The sequence below is a fragment of the Halichoerus grypus genome, chromosome 15, assembly GCF_964656455.1.
Source record: "Halichoerus grypus chromosome 15, mHalGry1.hap1.1, whole genome shotgun sequence".
NCBI classification, from domain to species: domain Eukaryota; kingdom Metazoa; phylum Chordata; class Mammalia; order Carnivora; family Phocidae; genus Halichoerus; species Halichoerus grypus.
The window spans coordinates 49,999,068-50,015,617 of NC_135726.1; the positions used below are offsets into that span (position 1 = coordinate 49,999,068).

At 50.6% G+C, this 16,550-nt stretch overlaps 1 protein-coding gene across 1 annotated transcript; it reads right to left on the reverse strand.

Annotated features, from left to right (window-relative positions):
• Window positions 1-2,711: 2,711 nt before the first annotated feature.
• Window positions 2,712-16,296, reverse strand: PLAUR (plasminogen activator, urokinase receptor). Its single transcript, XM_036107354.2, is given in 9 exon segments — window positions 2,712-3,260; window positions 4,366-4,420; window positions 4,422-4,453; window positions 4,456-4,512; window positions 5,913-6,047; window positions 6,625-6,783; window positions 13,035-13,178; window positions 14,487-14,597; window positions 16,145-16,296. Coding segments are annotated over 9 exon segments (1,005 nt in total). The 5' UTR covers window positions 16,203-16,296; the 3' UTR covers window positions 2,712-3,006.
• Between the last annotated feature and the right edge of the window lie 254 nt (window positions 16,297-16,550).

Sequence of the window (16,550 nt, forward strand, 5' to 3'; positions counted from 1 at the left end):
AAGGGAGACAACCTTGATTTCACACAGCTTTTCAATTCTATTTCTTGTCCCTAGTGAGGCCCAGAGACCCAGCTCTTGCTTGGATTCTAAACTTCCAATAATGTCGTTTTGCTTAAGTCAGCTTAAACGGATTTTATTTCTTGCAACCGAAATCCCTGAACAAAAACTTGGGAGCCATTAACGATGAGGTCCTGATCACAAACTCTGTTGTAGAACATTATGAGAAATGTATCCTGAGCCTCAAGATCTGCTGTAAGACATCATGGGACATGTATTTCAAACCTCTGATCCTCACTGGAGGGCATGCTGGGAGATGTAATCCTAGCCCCCAGTCTCTGCCACAGGGTCTCATGGCAGATGCAGTCCTAACCTCCATTCCTGCTGCAAGACATCATGGGAAATGTATTCCTAGCCTCCAGGCTCTGCTGGAGGGCATCCTGGTGGATGTAATCCTAGCCTCCAACTTCTGTGGTAGGCAATCACGGGAAAGGGGAAACTACCCTCAATTTTAATTGTAGAGCAGCTCAGAAAATGTTATCTTGGCCTCATCTCTGCTGTAGGGCATCATGAGAGATAGAGCCCTAGCGAGTTTTTGTTGTAAGAGACTAAAGATGTGATCTTTCCTTCCTCCTGTCCTTCCTTCCCTCTTTTCTTCCTTAATTACCTGCCATGTTCCAGGCATTATTCATCTCGGTACTGTGAATACAGTAGTAGTGAGCAAATGAAGGTCTTGCCCTTTATGGAGATTATAGTGGGGAGGGTTAGCAAACTACCAAACAAATGACTATTCCCATTAACATTGCAGCATAACAAAATGCCCCAAAACTCAGTGGTGTGAAACCATAACCTTTTTCTTTTTTTCCAAAGATTTTATTTATTTATTTGAGAGAGAGAGAATGAGAGAGAGAGAGCACATGAGGGGGGGAGGGTCAGAGAGAGAAGCAGACTCCCTGCCCAGCAGGGAGCCTGATGCGGGACTCCATCCAGGGACTCCAGGATCATGACCCGAGCCGAAGGCAGTCGCTTAACCAACTGAGCCACCCAGGCGCCCCCATAACCTTTTTCTTTTACCATTCTGTGGGTCAGGAATTTGAGCAAGGCACAGCAGGATCAGTGCATATCTGCTCCACGATGAACCGGGGCCCAAATGGGCTGGCTGGAACAGCTGGAGGTGGGTGCGATGGTTCATATGGGGCCACTTAATCTGAAACCTTGGCTCTGGCTGCTGGCTGGGGTCGTGGATTGAACTGTGTGTCCCGCCCCGCCCACCCCCCTCACCCCCCCGCCGCCCCATACATCGAAGTTCTAACCCCTAGGACCTATGAATGTGACCTTATTTGGAAATAGGGTCTTTGCAGATAGGATTAAGATGAGGTCACACTGGATTAGGGTAGGTCCCTAAATCCAATGAGTGGTGTCCTGGTAAGGAGAGGGAGAGATTTGGAGCCGCACAGCCACATTCACTGAGAAGGCCACGTGAGGACAGAGGCAGAGATTGGAGTAGCGTGGCTGCAAGCCCAGAAACACCAAGGATTGTCAGCAACCCCCAGGAGCCAGGACGAGGCCAGGAAGGATCCTTCCCCAGCGACTTTAGAAAGAGCACGGCACTGCCAACACCTTGATTGCAGACTTCTAGCATCCAGAACTCTGAGAGCATACATTTCTGTTGCTGGAAGCCACCCAGTTTGAAAGTTGGTTACTACAGCAGTCCTGGGAAACAAAAACAGCTGGGCTTCCCGACTCTCCTGCACGCTACATCTGCTGGGGTTGCGACGTCTAGGGCCCCTCCTTCGCCCACTTGTCTGGTGTCTGGGCTGAGATGGCTGAGACATCTGGGGCTCTCTCCCCACATGGCGTCCATGCATGAAATAGTGTGGGCGTCCCCAGAGCACGGCAGCCTCAGCACAGGAGGCTTTTGACATGGCAGCTGGCTTCCCCAGAGCCAGTTTCTTGGAGCCCAGAACGTGGCATGGTCAAAGCAGTCCCAGAGCCACGCACGTTCAAAGAGGTGGAGATACTGAGGCCACCTCTTTAAGCCACCACGGTGACGCTCAGTGCTATGTGATTTGAGGAGGTCCTAAAAAGAAACCCGTCCCTTCCCTGCCCTCAAATACCATGGAAGATGTCTTATCCTTTTCTTCATTAGCCATAGGGTCCTGGGGAACGTAATTTTGTCTCTTTGGGCTGCCTCAGCAAATCATAGGAAACGTAAATTCTTCAATATTGTGCCCCAAGGGTGCCAATTGAAATGAGAGTTCTTTTTCTCAGTCAGTCTGAAGGCATCCTAGGAAAAAGAGCCCAGCTTTTATCTCTTGCCACCGGGGCATCTGGGGAAATGTAGTCCTGTCCTGATTCCTCACTGCAGGGCCCCCAGGGAGTTCTGGCCATCAGATTATCCCTCCCATTCATCTCAGGTCTCAGAACCCCCTAGGAAATGCAGATGCCTCTCCTTAGAACAACAATGTAGTCTTGACCTTTGGAGCTTGGGAGAAGAGACTGGAAAGTTAGTGCTTGAGTGAGTGAGTTGGAGCCCAGAAATTGATGTGGAGGTGGCTTAGGATGGAAGCCCATGGAGAACTGCTCCCAAGGCTGGGGCCCCAGATGCCTGGGTCCTACAATGTGACCCCTAATTCCAGGCGGTGGGCGAAAGGTGCCCCCCCGCCCATTCATCCTCCCAAAGAGAGATGCTACGGAGAAGGGAAGATCAGGCCTTGTTCCCTGGTACAAAAATCTTTAAGTATAAAATATTAAATAAAACAAATATTAATTAATAATAACAACAATGGTACAACAATGCTAACATAACAAGACCTCTCCTGGTGGCCTGCAGTCTTTCTCCAGCTTTTCTCCCCTGGTTCTGCAACTCCGTGAGACAGGTGGGAAAACTGAGACCCAGAGAGGGCAGCACACTGGCCTGAGGTCACACAGCAAGTCTGCAGGGCTGGGAGCTGAGGGGAGGGCAAAGGGCTCCTCTGGATCCAGCCAGGGAAAGGGGAGTGTGGGGGGTCAGGTCCAGAGGAGAGTGCCTCCCCACAGTCTGGCAGTTATAAGCAGGGTGGCCATGAGGCTGAGGTGGGCAGGACCAGGCCGGGGGGCGCTGCCCATGCGGGGCTGGTGACCCAGGACTGGGTGGTTACAGCCGTTTCCAGTACAGCATGAGACGTTGAGATGGGTCAGGCTGAAGGCTTCAGCCACGTGGAGACTCTGGCACCATGAGGAAGTTGCACAACCTCGTACTGTGTAGCTCGGGTTGCCCAGCCCTGAGGAGAGAGAAGACTGTGTGAGACTCCCAGCTCCTGGGGCTGGGCCTGCAGTGCTCACCGGGTGACCTGCCACCTTGTGGCGGATCCCACCTGAAGAAAGCAGCAGTTTCAAGTGTGGTCCCTCAGACCCTTCTGGGGGAACCGAGAAGTCAAAACTACTCTCATAATAATGCTAAAGCATCATTCGACTTTTCCACTCTTGTGAGTGTACAGTGGGGGTTTTCCAGAAACCCTGGGACATGTGATCTTGCAGCCGACTGAACGCAGAAGCCCATATGAGGATGAGGATCCAGCCATCTTCTATTAAGCCAGACATGAAAGAGATTTGCGAAATGGTAGAACAACACCGGTCTTCTTGTTAAATGTTTTCATTGTGGAAAATGTCATTTTTTTTTTTTAAGTAAAAAATGTTATGTTCACATGGAATGAGGTTTTATTTTGTATTTTTCTTTTAAATTAATTTATTTTAAAATAAATTAATAGGGGCACCAGGGTGGCTCAGTCGGTTAAGCGTCCAACTCTTGGTTATGACCTCAGGGTCATGAGATCAAGCCCCGATGCGGGCTCCATGCTGGGCATGAAGCCTGCTTAAGATTCTCTCTCTCCCTCTCCCTCTGCCCTCTCCCCATCCCCCACTTGCGGGCTCTCTCTCTAAAAAAATAAGTAATAAATAAATTAATAATTTTCATCTCTTAAAATATCTCAGTTTTAATCCTAATGCAGTAAATATCTATAGATATATCTGCCATAAGTAATAATTTTTAAGAGCACGAAGGAATTTTGAGATGAAAAGGTTTGAGAACCCCTGGAACAGAGACCTGCCCAGGATGGCACAGGATGGAAGCCCGCCACGCCGGCAGGAAGTCCCACCCCCTCGCGGGAAGTCCCACCCCCTCGTGGGAAGTCCCACCCCCAGAGAGGTCCACATTTCTGTGGCGGGAACGCTCATTTCTTAATGAAGTCCTCATTCCTGACGACACTTTGCACCCTCCTGAAGGAAGTCCTACATTTTCCACAGGAAGACCCAGCTCCCTGAAGTCGACCTGTGGCCCACAAGCCCCCACCCACAAGTATACTCTCCCAGCCTCCTGGAAGGGCTCACCATTAGTGCCCGTGGCTTCCAGACATTGATTCATGGGGCCTTGGCAGGCGATCAGGGAAATCTCTTCGGAGGAACATCCATGGGTGCTGTTCCCCTCACAGCTGTAACACTGGAGGCCATTCGGAGGCAGGTTTTGAAGTTCCAGGACTTGGGAGAAGACAAGTGACACAGAAACCAAGGAAATTAGTATGGGGGTGCGGGCAGGTGGGGTGAGGGGTGTCCTTCCTTGCACTACCTCCCCTAGAACTGTCAACTCGCAGCCTGAGATGTCATGGAGCCACCTAGTGGTCAGGCATTGGAACAGCACTGTCTTCAGAGGGGGAGGGCTTTTTTTTTTTTTTTAAAGATTTTATTTATTTGAGATAGAGTGGGAGAGAGAGCACGAGCATGAGCCGGGGGAGGGGTAGAGGGAGAGGAAGCAGACTCCCCGCTGAGCTGGGAGCCAGATGTGAGACTAAATCCCAGGACCCTGAGATCATGACCTGAGCCAAAGGCAGACGCTTAACTGAGCCACCCAGGCGCCCCTTCTGGGGGGTTCTTTATAGAACCTGTGAGAGAAATCCCACCTCGCCGCTCCTCCTGAGCCCCTATCTGACCAGGCACTGGGCGAGCAGCTGTGGAAGACGAAACAGTCCCTGCCGTACAGCACTTACCACTTAGACCTACACTGTCCAATATGGTTGCCACCAGCCACGTGTGGTTGTTTACATTTACACGGAAATGAATTCGTATTAACTAAAATTCAAAGTTCAGTTTCACATTTCAAGTGCTCAACAGCCATATGAGTTAGTGGCTACCATATTGGACAGTACAGATATGGAACATTTCTATCACCGTGGAAAGTTCTGTTGGACGGTACTGGTTTATGGAGACAGAATAACACCAAGGAGTGAGATTATAGTGGAGAGGAGGGACAGGGAATGTTTCCCTGAGGACAATACTTTAAGCTGAGACCTAACAAATGAGAAGTAGCCAGCCCGGTAAACTCTTGGGGGAGATGTGTTCCCGGTGGAGGGTACTGAATGCGCAAAGGCCCTGAGGCAGGAGAGAGTTTGGCAGTTGCAGGAACTCAATGTAGACCATGAGGCAGACAGGTGCTGGATTACAGAGGGCATAGGATGGTCTTTAGATTTTACTCTGAGAGCAAAGAAGAGTTGCTGCAGTGCCTGAGGAAGGAGAGTGACATGCTCTGGTTTACATTTTTAAGAAATCACCCTTGCTGCTGTGTTGAGCATCGGCTGTAGGCGGCAGAAGCGGAAGCAGGGGGACCAGTGAGAAGGTTATCGCAACAATCTAGGCAAGAGCTCCCGGTGGCATGGACCAGGGCGGTGAGCTGCGGAAGGATTCAAGGAAGTATAAAGCAGGAGTCTTTGGTAAAGGTTTGATGGGCACGATGAATTTCCACACAAGCCTTCTTTGAGGAGGGGCTTTCAGGGGAGATGGACACCTAGAGAGGAGGGGTGGCCTGCGAGTGAGGGGCAGCAGCCCGGGTACACCTCCCTGCCCCGACCCCGGCCTCATGCTGCGTGGGTCCCCTGCCCCCTCACCTGGGCCTCCATTGCATTTGGTGGTGTTGCAGCACCGCAGGAAGTGGAAGGTGTGGTTGTTGTGGAAGCCGGTGGGGCCTGGGCAGCCCGGAAGGTTGCCACAGCCGCGGGTGTGGTGCTCGTCCCTTGGACTGCCTGTTGGGGGCAGAAGAGAGAGGTCAGATTGTTCAGGGGCTGAGACTGGCCTTGCCCACCACCGCAGCAGTCATCTGTCCATTTCCTGCCTCACTGTTCATTATAGGACCCTCATTTTATTTGGGGCAGCCATATATCTAGGCAAAACCACATTTTCCAGCTTCCATAGGTATAATCATGTGGCTAAGTTCTGGTCAATGTGATATAAATAGAAGGGTTTTATGGGACTTCCAGAAAGGCGAACCCCCACAAAAGGAGGGGTGCCTATTTTTTGTTCCTTTTCTTCTTTCTCCTTCCTGGAACTTGGACATGAGGTTTGGAGCTCTGGCAGCCATGTTGGACTATGAGGCATTTGTGCAAATGGAAACAATATTCAAGAAATGAGAAAGCATCTGGGTTCCTGGTGATGGTAGAACTGTCCTAGTGGCTCAGGACTTCCTATCACTAGACTTTTTTGTGTGTGAGAGAACTAACCTTCTACCTTGCTTAAATCCTTGTTATGCTGGGGTCCTTGTTAAGGGCAGCCTTGGGGAGGAGCAATGCAGGGGGGAGATGCTGCTGGCAGGTTGGAGCTCACCTTCCAGGCTCTGGTGGGTCACCACTTCCACGCACTGTTCTGTAGGGCTGCGGCATTGCAGGCTCTGGTCCCAGCCCCTCTCACAGCTCAGATCTGATGAGGCGCAGGAAACACATTCGAGGTAACGGCTTCGGATTCGGGGAAAGGTGGAAGTCCGACCTGTTTGGGGAGGGGCAGGAGGGTGAGACTCCATGGGGAGAGTTCCGGAAATCTAGCTCCTTTGAAGACTCAACTTAGCATCAATTCCTCCTTCAGCCAATCATCAAAGCCCTGCCCATCCCACCTCCTGAATCTTTCTAGCATCCATCCCCTCCTTTCCAGCCCCATGACCAGGTCAGAACTTCTTCAAATACCTGGCCTCCTGGTTTCCATCCTTGCCCCCCTACCCCATCCAGTGCAGCCCCACATGGCCCTAGAAGGATGTTTCTAATACTCAAATGTGACCCTGCCTGCTCTGCTCAAAACCTCTCCATGGCTCCCCAGTGCCCTCAGAATAATATCCAAGCTACTCCGTGTGGACCTCTGGGTCCTGGCCACCTCTCCTGTCTCATCTCCCTACACTAGCCCCTCAAACTCTACTCCCCATGACTTCCCACAGTCCCTGAACGTACATGCTGACTGGCATCCAGCCCTTGCCTAGAACACGCTCCCTCGGCTCCTTACTTTCCCTGTCTCCTCCTACTCATTCTTCAGGCATCATCTCAAATTTCACCTCCTCTAAGAAGTCCTCCCTGACCTCGGAGGCTGCATCAATGTGCCCCACTGGGCTCCCCAATCCCAGCCACATCCACTTTGGGTCATCCCCGTCTGACTGGACTCTGAGCCCCAGGAGGTGGGGCCAGGGCTGCCTGATCATTACTGTGTCCCAACACCACCCAGCACAGGGCCAGAGCCAGAGAAGACATCCAGTAAATATTTGTTAAATGAATGAATGAAGAATTGCTTAAAACCCTGCTATTGTTCTCTGTGGTAGCCAACCTCCGAGACGGCCCCCAGTGACCCCTGTTTCCTGGTACGCACACACAAAGAATAGGGCTGACCTGTGTAACTAATGGGATATTGCGGAAATGATGGTGTATGATTCCTGTGCTAGATCATAAAAGGCATCACAACTTCTTCCTGGCTCTCTCTTGGATTACTTGGTCTGGAGGAAGTCCATCTGTCATGCGGTTAGAACACTCGGACACCCCATGGCGAGGTCTACGTGGCGAGGAACTGAGGCCTTTGTCCAAGCCACGGGAGGGGACCAGCCACGTGAGTAAATCTCCCTTGGGAGCCTTGGGATGATGGCAGCTCCGCTGTCATCTTGACCACACCTCATGAGAGATCCAGAACCATCCTACTTAAGCCACTTCCAGATTCTTCAGAATCTGACCTTCAGAAACTTTGTGAAATAATACCTGCTCATTTTTGTTTTAAGTTTTGGGACAATCTGTACTGAGGCGATAGATAATTAATGCACTACCCGATTGGGTCAGGAATCCAAGCCTCGCTTGATTGATTGATCGGTGATAAGCCTCTCACACCTGCTGGTCCAGGCCAAGGGGGTGAATTATTTTTCCCTGGAAACACTAGAGTCATTCCTCCGGCCAGGCCTTGGCTCACACGGAAGCCTGGCATGCCCTCCCCTTCCTGATCCCAAATATCCAAGTTGAGTTGGGGCCAAGTCCTACATAAGGGAGAGGGCTGTCTCAGCCACTCTCTCAACCGGCAGGCCAGCTGCTGGAATTAGGTGAATCACTTACATCCAAGGCCAAATCTTCCCCAACCCTAAAGAAAAAATAATTAAAATGCCAACAACCCATGTCTTCTCACATGAACTTCCATGAAAATGAAAACACGGATTGCCATCACCGCCATCATACCACCCTCAGGTCCCCTCATAAACTCTTGTTCTTATGTCGCTCTTCTAAATGTGGGTCATCCTCAGGGTTCTGTCTTAGGCCCTTTTCATTTCTCACAGTGCACATTCTCTCCCATGGGGATGTTATCCATTGACCTGGCTTCATTTCCACGCATCTGCTGGGAACTTCTCTCTGAGCTCCACACCCGTACACCCAACTGCCTCCTGGAGAGGCCATCTTGCTATCCCTCAAACACCTGAATCTCTACATGCCCCAAAGGAAGCTCTCCATCTTCTCTAAACTTCTTTCTCTCCTGAATTCCATATCTCTGCGGTGGTCCCATTCAGTCCCCCAGGGCAGAAACCTGGCAGGTTCCTTGATCCTCCACATCTAGGCACCAATCTGGAGACGTCTCCTGCCCTGTCTTCTAGTTCTTTAATCCTTTTGCCCCACTGCTTCTGGGCTCTATTAAGCACATCTATTGAGTTCTTAATTTCAGTCACTATTCTGTGTTTCCTGTTTGACTCTTTTTTTTTTTTTTTTAAAGATTTTATTTATTTATTCATGAGAGAGAGAGAGAGAGAAAGAGAGAGGGAGGCAGAGGGAGAAGCAGGCTCCCCAAGGGGCAGGGAGCCCGATGTGGGACTCGATCCCAGGACCCTGGGATCATGACCTGAGCTGAAGGCAGACGCTTAACCATCTGAGCCACCCAGGCACCCCTCCTGTTTGACTCTTTTAAAAAAATGGACTCCCAGGGCGCCTGGGTGGCTCAGATGGTTAAGCGTCTGCCTTCGGCTCAGGTCATGATTCCAGGGTCCTGGGATCGAGTCCCGCATCAGGCACCCTGCTAGGTGGGGAGCCTGCTTCTCCCTCTGCCTCTGACTCTCTCTCTCTCTGACTCTCATGAATAAATAAATAAAACATTTAAAAAAATTTTTAGAATTAAAAAATAGACTCCACATTTCTGTTAAAGTTTATCCTCTCTATTTTTTTGGACTATATATATATATTTTTAAAGATTTTATTTATTTATTTGACAGAGAGAGACACAGCGAGAGAAGAAACACAAGCAGGGGGAGTGGGAGAAGGAAAAGCAGGCTTCCTGCTGAGCAGAGACCCGATTCGGGGCTCGATCCCAGGACCCTGGGATCATGACCTGAGCCGAAGGCAGACGCTTAACGACTGAGCCACCCAGGCACCCCTTTTTTGGACTATATTGATCATGGCTATTTTAAATTTCCCTGTCTAATAACTCCACTATCTGAATCATTATGAGTCTGTTTCTACTGTTGGATTTGTCTCTAGGTTTCTTGTTAATTGGTCCTTTCAATTTTCTTTGGGGTACCTTGTAAGTTTTGATTAGATGCCAGACATCACAATGAAAATTTGGAAAGGCTCTAAATAATGTTATTTTCTTCCCAAGAAGGTCAGTTTTCTTCCCGCTGAAGATCAAATGTAGGAATCTTTTTTTTTTTTTTTTTAAAGATTTATTTATTTATTTGAGAGAGAGAGAATGAGAGAGAGCAAGCACATGAGAGGGGGGAGGGTCAGAGGGAGAAGCAGACTCCCTGCCGAGCAGGGAGCCCGATGCGGGACTCGATCCAGGGACTCCAGGATCATGACCTGAGCCGAAGGCAGTCGCCCAACCAACTGAGCCACCCAGGCGCCCCAAATGTAGGAATCTTTAGGGCTGGTCTCTCTCAGTTTTGCCCTTACACCTAGGGTATGGTCTTAGCAGAAAGCTTGGGGTGGTTACCAAGGCCTCTCTCTCCAACTTCACAACTTTGGTTTCTCCAGCATCATATGCCTGCTGGAATCCTTTTTCAGTTCTGTAGCTTCCCAGATACTATTTTCTGCTGAGTTCCTTGGAGTCTCACCCTGTGCATGTACAGCTTGCCAATGACTTAAAGGAAATATGCAGATTTGGGGACTCCCTTTTCTGTGGTTTCATACGTTCCCGGACTCTACCTCTCATTCTTCAGACGCTCTGGCAGCCAGAAAGACTCTAACCCCTGGCTTCTCAGTCTAGCAATGATCTCTCTTATTTGGGTTTTATTTCCCCTTCATAGCAGTGAATTGGAAAGTGCACTCAAGGATAAAGCCAGCTTTCTGCATAACTCAATTTCTGTGCTTCCCTTATTTCAAAGATTGTAGCACCTCAAGGTCCTCTCTTCATTAGCTGCTCTCCAGTGACCTCAAGTAATTGTTTATAATTTGTCCAGCTTTTCTGGCTTTCACTGGCAGATTAGTCTGATACATGTGACTCCATCATGACCAGAACTGCAAACCTACCCCCATGTCTAATCCATCACTAAGTCCTGCTCATCGACCTGCTAAAGAGTTCTTAAAATCCACCCACTTCTCTCCATGAGCATGGTTGACATTCTAATGCAGTTACTCTCTTCTTCATCTGGACAACCTCACCCACCTCCAAGTTGGACTGCCCTCATCTACTTTCCCTCCATCATTGCTCTCCTCTGAGGTCAGAATCATTTGTTCAAAGTACAAATCTGATCGTGACACTCTCTGCTTAAAATCCTTTTATGACCGGGGCGCCCGGATGACTCAGTCGGTTGGGTGTCAGACTCTTGGTTTCCGCTCAGGTCATGATCTCATGGTTGTGGGATCGAACCTTCTCCCCTGCCCAACCCGTTGGCTCCACATTCAGTGGGGAGTCTGCTTGAGATTCTCTCTTTCCCTCTGCTCCTCCCCCTGCTCACGCTCGCTCTCTCTCTCTCAAATAAATAAAAAAAATCTTAAAAAAACCCACAAAAACCCTTGGGACACCTGGGTGGCTCAGTCGGTTAAGCGTCTGACTCATAATTTTGGCTCAGGTTGCGATCTCATGGCTCATGATGTCAAGCCCTGCATCAGGCTTCTCCCTCAGTGGGGAGTCTGCTTGAGATTCTCTCCCTCTGCCCCTCCCCCCACTTGTTGTGTGCTCTCCCTCTCAAATAAATAAATAAATCTAAAAAACAAACAAACCAACAAAAAAACCTCAACCCTTTTATGACCTCCCCCTGCTGCCTGTATGGTCTATATTCCTCACCACAACCTAGAAGGCCCTGTGTAATATGACCCTGCCAATTTCCAGCTCCTCTTGCCTTGTTTTTTCCTTCCTCCAGTCATACTACTTTCATCCACCTTTGGGCCTTGGTGTCTGTTGCTCTTCCTAGAAAACCCTTTCCAGGGCGCCTGGGTGGCTCAGTCGTTAAGCGTCTGCCTTCGGCTCAGGTCATGATTCCAGGGTCCTGGGATCGAGTCCCACATCCGGCTCCCTGCTCGGCAGGAAGCCTGCTTCTCCCTCTCCCACTCCCCCTGCTTGTGTTCCTGCTCTCGCTATCTTTCTCTCTGTCAAATAAATAAATAAAATCTTTAAAAGAAAAAAGAAAAAAGAAAAAGAAACATAGTACTAAACATGTTTAAGTATCCACACCTTTAAAAAAAAAAAAAAAAAAGAAAACCCTTTCCACTGTCTTTTTAACAGTCTGGCTCCTGCTCATCCCTCAAGATCCAGCTTAGTTGTTGCTTCCTGGAGGAAAACTTCTTTGACCAGTTATCTCCCCTAGGGTCTCACAGCCCCTATTCTTCATTCATCCCAGCCCTGATCACTCGGGCCGCTGTTTCCCTTATCTTAGCCCTGAAAATTCTGGACTGTGCTTCCCAACTACAGCTCTGGCCCCTCTCAGACCAGAGGTCTCATGGTCCTGACCCCTCTGCTCGTGCTTCCCCATCCTGGCTCTGACTAATCTGAGCAGTCACTGCTTGGTGATGGGTCTGTCACCCCCACTCCCACCCCACTGACCGTAAGCCCACGCTAAGGCCCAAAGCTGTCTTGGTCACTTCTGTATCCCCGTATCACATAAATACAGGATGTGGTTTAACCAACTATTCCAGTCGCCACAAGCAGGGTCAAATGGCCTGAGAAATGGGGGCTGATAATCGCTTTACCACTTATTAAATTACTGAATTGACAGCTGCGCTCCAAGCTTGCTGGTGGACCCTTGACCACTCCCAAGTCTCTCTTTAGAACCCTATGTCTCCAAGATCCATCAGCTAAAGAGGGGGGTCCAGGATTGATCAATGCCTTCTGCATTGACTGATATTGTTAAATCTTCTGAATATTATCTATGATTTGAACAATTACTTAGACTCGATTATCAGTGCTTTCCTTAAGCACATCTAACAGAAAGCTGAAGCCAGCGTCCCCTCTCTTGTCACTTCCTTGAAAATAAACATCTGATTCAGCCTCCGCCCAAAGACGAAAGTTTGAGGTCAGCATGGCTGAACGAGAAACAGGTTGCGTAGGTGCTCTTCTTACTGACGTCACTGGGACGGGCCTGGCCTTAACCAATTTCCTTTCTTGCCAGGCCCAGAAAGAGGAATCTGCACACATGACCATGCAACATGGATCTGTGGCTTCCCACCCTCTCCTGTGGGAACTGGAGAACTTGAGCCTCTCTAAGTCTTTTTGTTAAACTGGCATTTGAGAGTCGGGGCTGGTGGGGACAGGATCAGGAGAATGATGGGTGCGGGGTTGGGGATCGTGAGGGCTGCCCAGCTCACCAGGGGTGGGTCGGTTGCACAAGTCAGTCCCACACAGGGCCTCCGTAAGAGTGATGATCTGCATGCCTGTCCGATAGCTCATGGTCCTGTTGCTCTTCTCTGGGTGGGCACAGCCTCTCTCCACCACCTCCAGCTCTTCACCTCCTGTGAAGAATGTATCTTTGTTACTCCAAAGGCTGCCCTGGACCCAACCAGCCTCTGACGCTCCTGGTCCTAAGGTCACCCACTTCCAGGGCTGATCCTTGCCAGGCCTCTTCTCTGGGGTCCAGCTGTCTCCTCTCCTCGCCCTCCCACCACAGGGAGCCTACTCCCTCTTAGTGACCACACTGTCACTGAGGCTGTCTGGATCCACCTACCCCTCCCTCCCAGCTTAGTGATTTTAGCAGGGAGATGCCTCTAATAGGAATCTTTAAAGGAAAAATGTTACAAGCTTGCCAAAAAGCATAAGAGAATGATACAATAAATAACTGTGCATTCATCACCAAATTTTATAAAATATTAGAAAATTTTGCTATATTTGTTTCAGATATTTTTTAGAAGAACTTAAATTTAAAAGATAGAGTTAAAACCTCCTGCTCACTCCCCCAAATCCCATTCCCCTTATGCCCTGTCCAGAAGCAACCACTGGTGTAGGTGATTTTCACACTAGGTACACATAATAATGTATACTATTATTTATTTATACATTATTTATTGGCTATTGTTATATACTATTTATATTAAAAGATATCATACCCTGAAACATGCTTTTTTCCCTCTCAACCTGATGTTTTTGAGATGTATCCACTTTAATACCTACAGCTCAAGTTCCTTCATTTAAACTGCTGTGGAGCAGAGCGCCTGGGTGGCTCAGACGTTAAGCGTCTGCCTTCAGCTCAGGTCATGATCCCGTGGTCCTGGGATTGAGCCCCGCATCGGGCTCCCTGCCCCTTGGGGAGCCTGCTTCTCCCTCTCCCACTCCCCCTGCTTGTGTTCCCTCTCTCGCTGTCTCTCTCTGTCAAATAAATAAAATCTTTAAAAATAAATAAATAAATAAACTGCTGTGGAGCATTCCATTGTGTGATTATACCATAATGTTTCTCCTCGACTGATGACTAACCCGTATCACAAACATAACTGCTAAGAACATTCTTACACGTGTGTCCCCGGGCATGTGTGTTCAAGGTTCTTCGGGGTTTCCATATTCCTAGAAGTTGGATTGCTGGCAGGAGGGTATGCTAATCGTCATCTGTACTAGATATTGCCAAATTGCTCTGTGCGGTGCATGCACGAATTTATCCTCATTAACCGGGTCTGCAGCTTCACATCCTCATCCATCCCTGCATTGTCAAATTGTTTAAAAGCTTGTCTATCTGGTGGGTATGAAATAGGGTCTCCTTGTCTTTTTCGTTTGCATTTCCTTGATTACTGGTGAAATAAGGTTCCCTGTCGCGCTGTAGTGGGGAATCTCACCTTCCCATATGCGCATGATCGTGGTCCTGCAGAGGTCCTGGCCACGGGCACACTCTTCCACCTGGCACATCCCGATCCTCCCACACAGCATGCACTGCAAGCTCCAGGAGGCTGCGGGGTAAGAGGGAGGAGAGGAGAGATTGTTATAGCTCCGAGCGGTCCTCCCCCTCCCTGCTCCTTCATGCCCCAGTACCAGGACCAAGTCTCCAGGCCTTGTGCACTCAGGTTCGCGCTCCACATTCTGTCCGCCCTTTGGTTCCAACACTGGGTTCGGGTCAGCAGTACTTCCGGTCTATTTATAACCCCACGTTTTATCTACACCCCCTACCCTAAAGTTCTATCCCTTCCAACAGTCTTTCCCTAAAGTCACGCCCTGGCTCATTTTCCCTTGAATTCTGTATCAGCGCGGGGCCTATCCTGAGTCCAATCCCCACCCTCTCTGTCCATCTGGATATTCCAGCCAGCTCCAATTTAGATCCTTTCCCCCATTCCACCGGCCCTCGGTCTATTTGGCTTCGCAAGCTCTCCTAAGGGCGTTCTACCCTCACCCAACTGCAGCTGATCTTTACATTCTACCCCAGTTCCCGGTGACCCCCACTGACTATCCCCCCCTTAATGCCCCCAGACTCTACTCCTTTCCATAGCTTCTCCCCAACATTCTCTCCCCGCCCATCAGTCCAGGCCAAAGTTTTAACTTCACCCATCAGCCCTCGGGAAGTTCTAACCCCAACTGCTATAGCCTCCCCGAAGTTCTCTCCCAGCACCTCAGCTCCTCCTCGCAGCACCTCAGCTCCTCGCCGGAGGTTCTCGCCCCGCTCCCAGCTCCTCCCCCGAGTTTCTCGCCCCTCCCACTAGCGCGTCCTGTGGTTATAAGTTGGCCCACTAGCCCCGCCCCAACACCTTTACCCGCCCACCCGGCCTTCCCTGCTGGGGTCCATTCCCCACCACAAATTCGCAGTCTTCTAGAGTCATTACTCATTCCTGGCCGCGAAAGATCCGGAGACCTTTCCGGGTTATTCATGGCTGAACCGCCCCGCCCTGACTCAGTGCCTTCTCAATTTCCTCTCGCTTTTCAACCCTCTCCCGTACATTTCCCGGGAAAGGAGTTGAGAGGGTAGCTAGGGGATAGTGAAAGGGAAGGGTCCTCCAGGGACAAGCCCTGGCTTCCCCCAGCCCCTGTCTCTGCGACGTTCGGCCTATTTAGATCTTTTGTAACAGAAGGCTCCGTGCTCCCGGTCTTTCCAGGGGCTGGGTGGGTGCGGGGGCGGTGGGGAGCCCCGACCTGGCGCAGAGAGTTGCGGGCCAGAATCCCCCTTACTCCAGGACCGCTCTGAGCCTGTTTCCTTCTCTGTGAAACAGGGCTAGAATAGTTCTGCCCGTCCAGTTTGAAACTGCAGGGAAGGAGGTTAGAGGAGCGCACTCACTCGGCGGCTGTTAACAGCCTTCGCTCGACGAGTATTCCCGAGCACCGACTGCTGGCCGGGTCCTGTGCTGCGTGGGGCTGCAGCTGGCTGGAGGATTACTCCGTGAGGGGGAGGGCTGGGGGCTGAGCCGCCCTCCTCCAACTCCTCCAGCTCGGAGCCCCCCGCGCCTCCCCCCTCTTCACTGCGTTCGGGCCCCGGTGCCCCGCGCAGGTGTTTTGGGCACCCGGTCCCTACCTGGAACGCAGGTCTGAAGCGACAGCAGCAGCAGCGGCAGCAGCCCCGGGCGGCCCATGTCTGGCCGCAGCTCCAGTCCGTGTGGCTCCCTGCCCCTCTCAGTCTGGCCCGGGGAACCAGACAGTTTTGTGCCCCCGGGGCTCCTCCCAGAGATTTTGCGAAAGAGCGAGTCAGCCCCAGATGCGTGGGTGCTTCCCCCTCCTCCCCCTCTGACCCCTCCTCCTCAAAAACTTCCTTTGCCAGGGCGCGGCCAGCCAGGAGTGGGGCGGGGGGGGGGGAGGCTCGGCTCTGACTCATGTGGCCGTGGTCACACAGCCGTCTCCACGCTGCAGGGGCGCACACTCAGTGGGCTTTCACAGCTCTCTTCCCAGAGCGCGAGTCCCAGCAAGAGGCAGGGCCAGCTGAG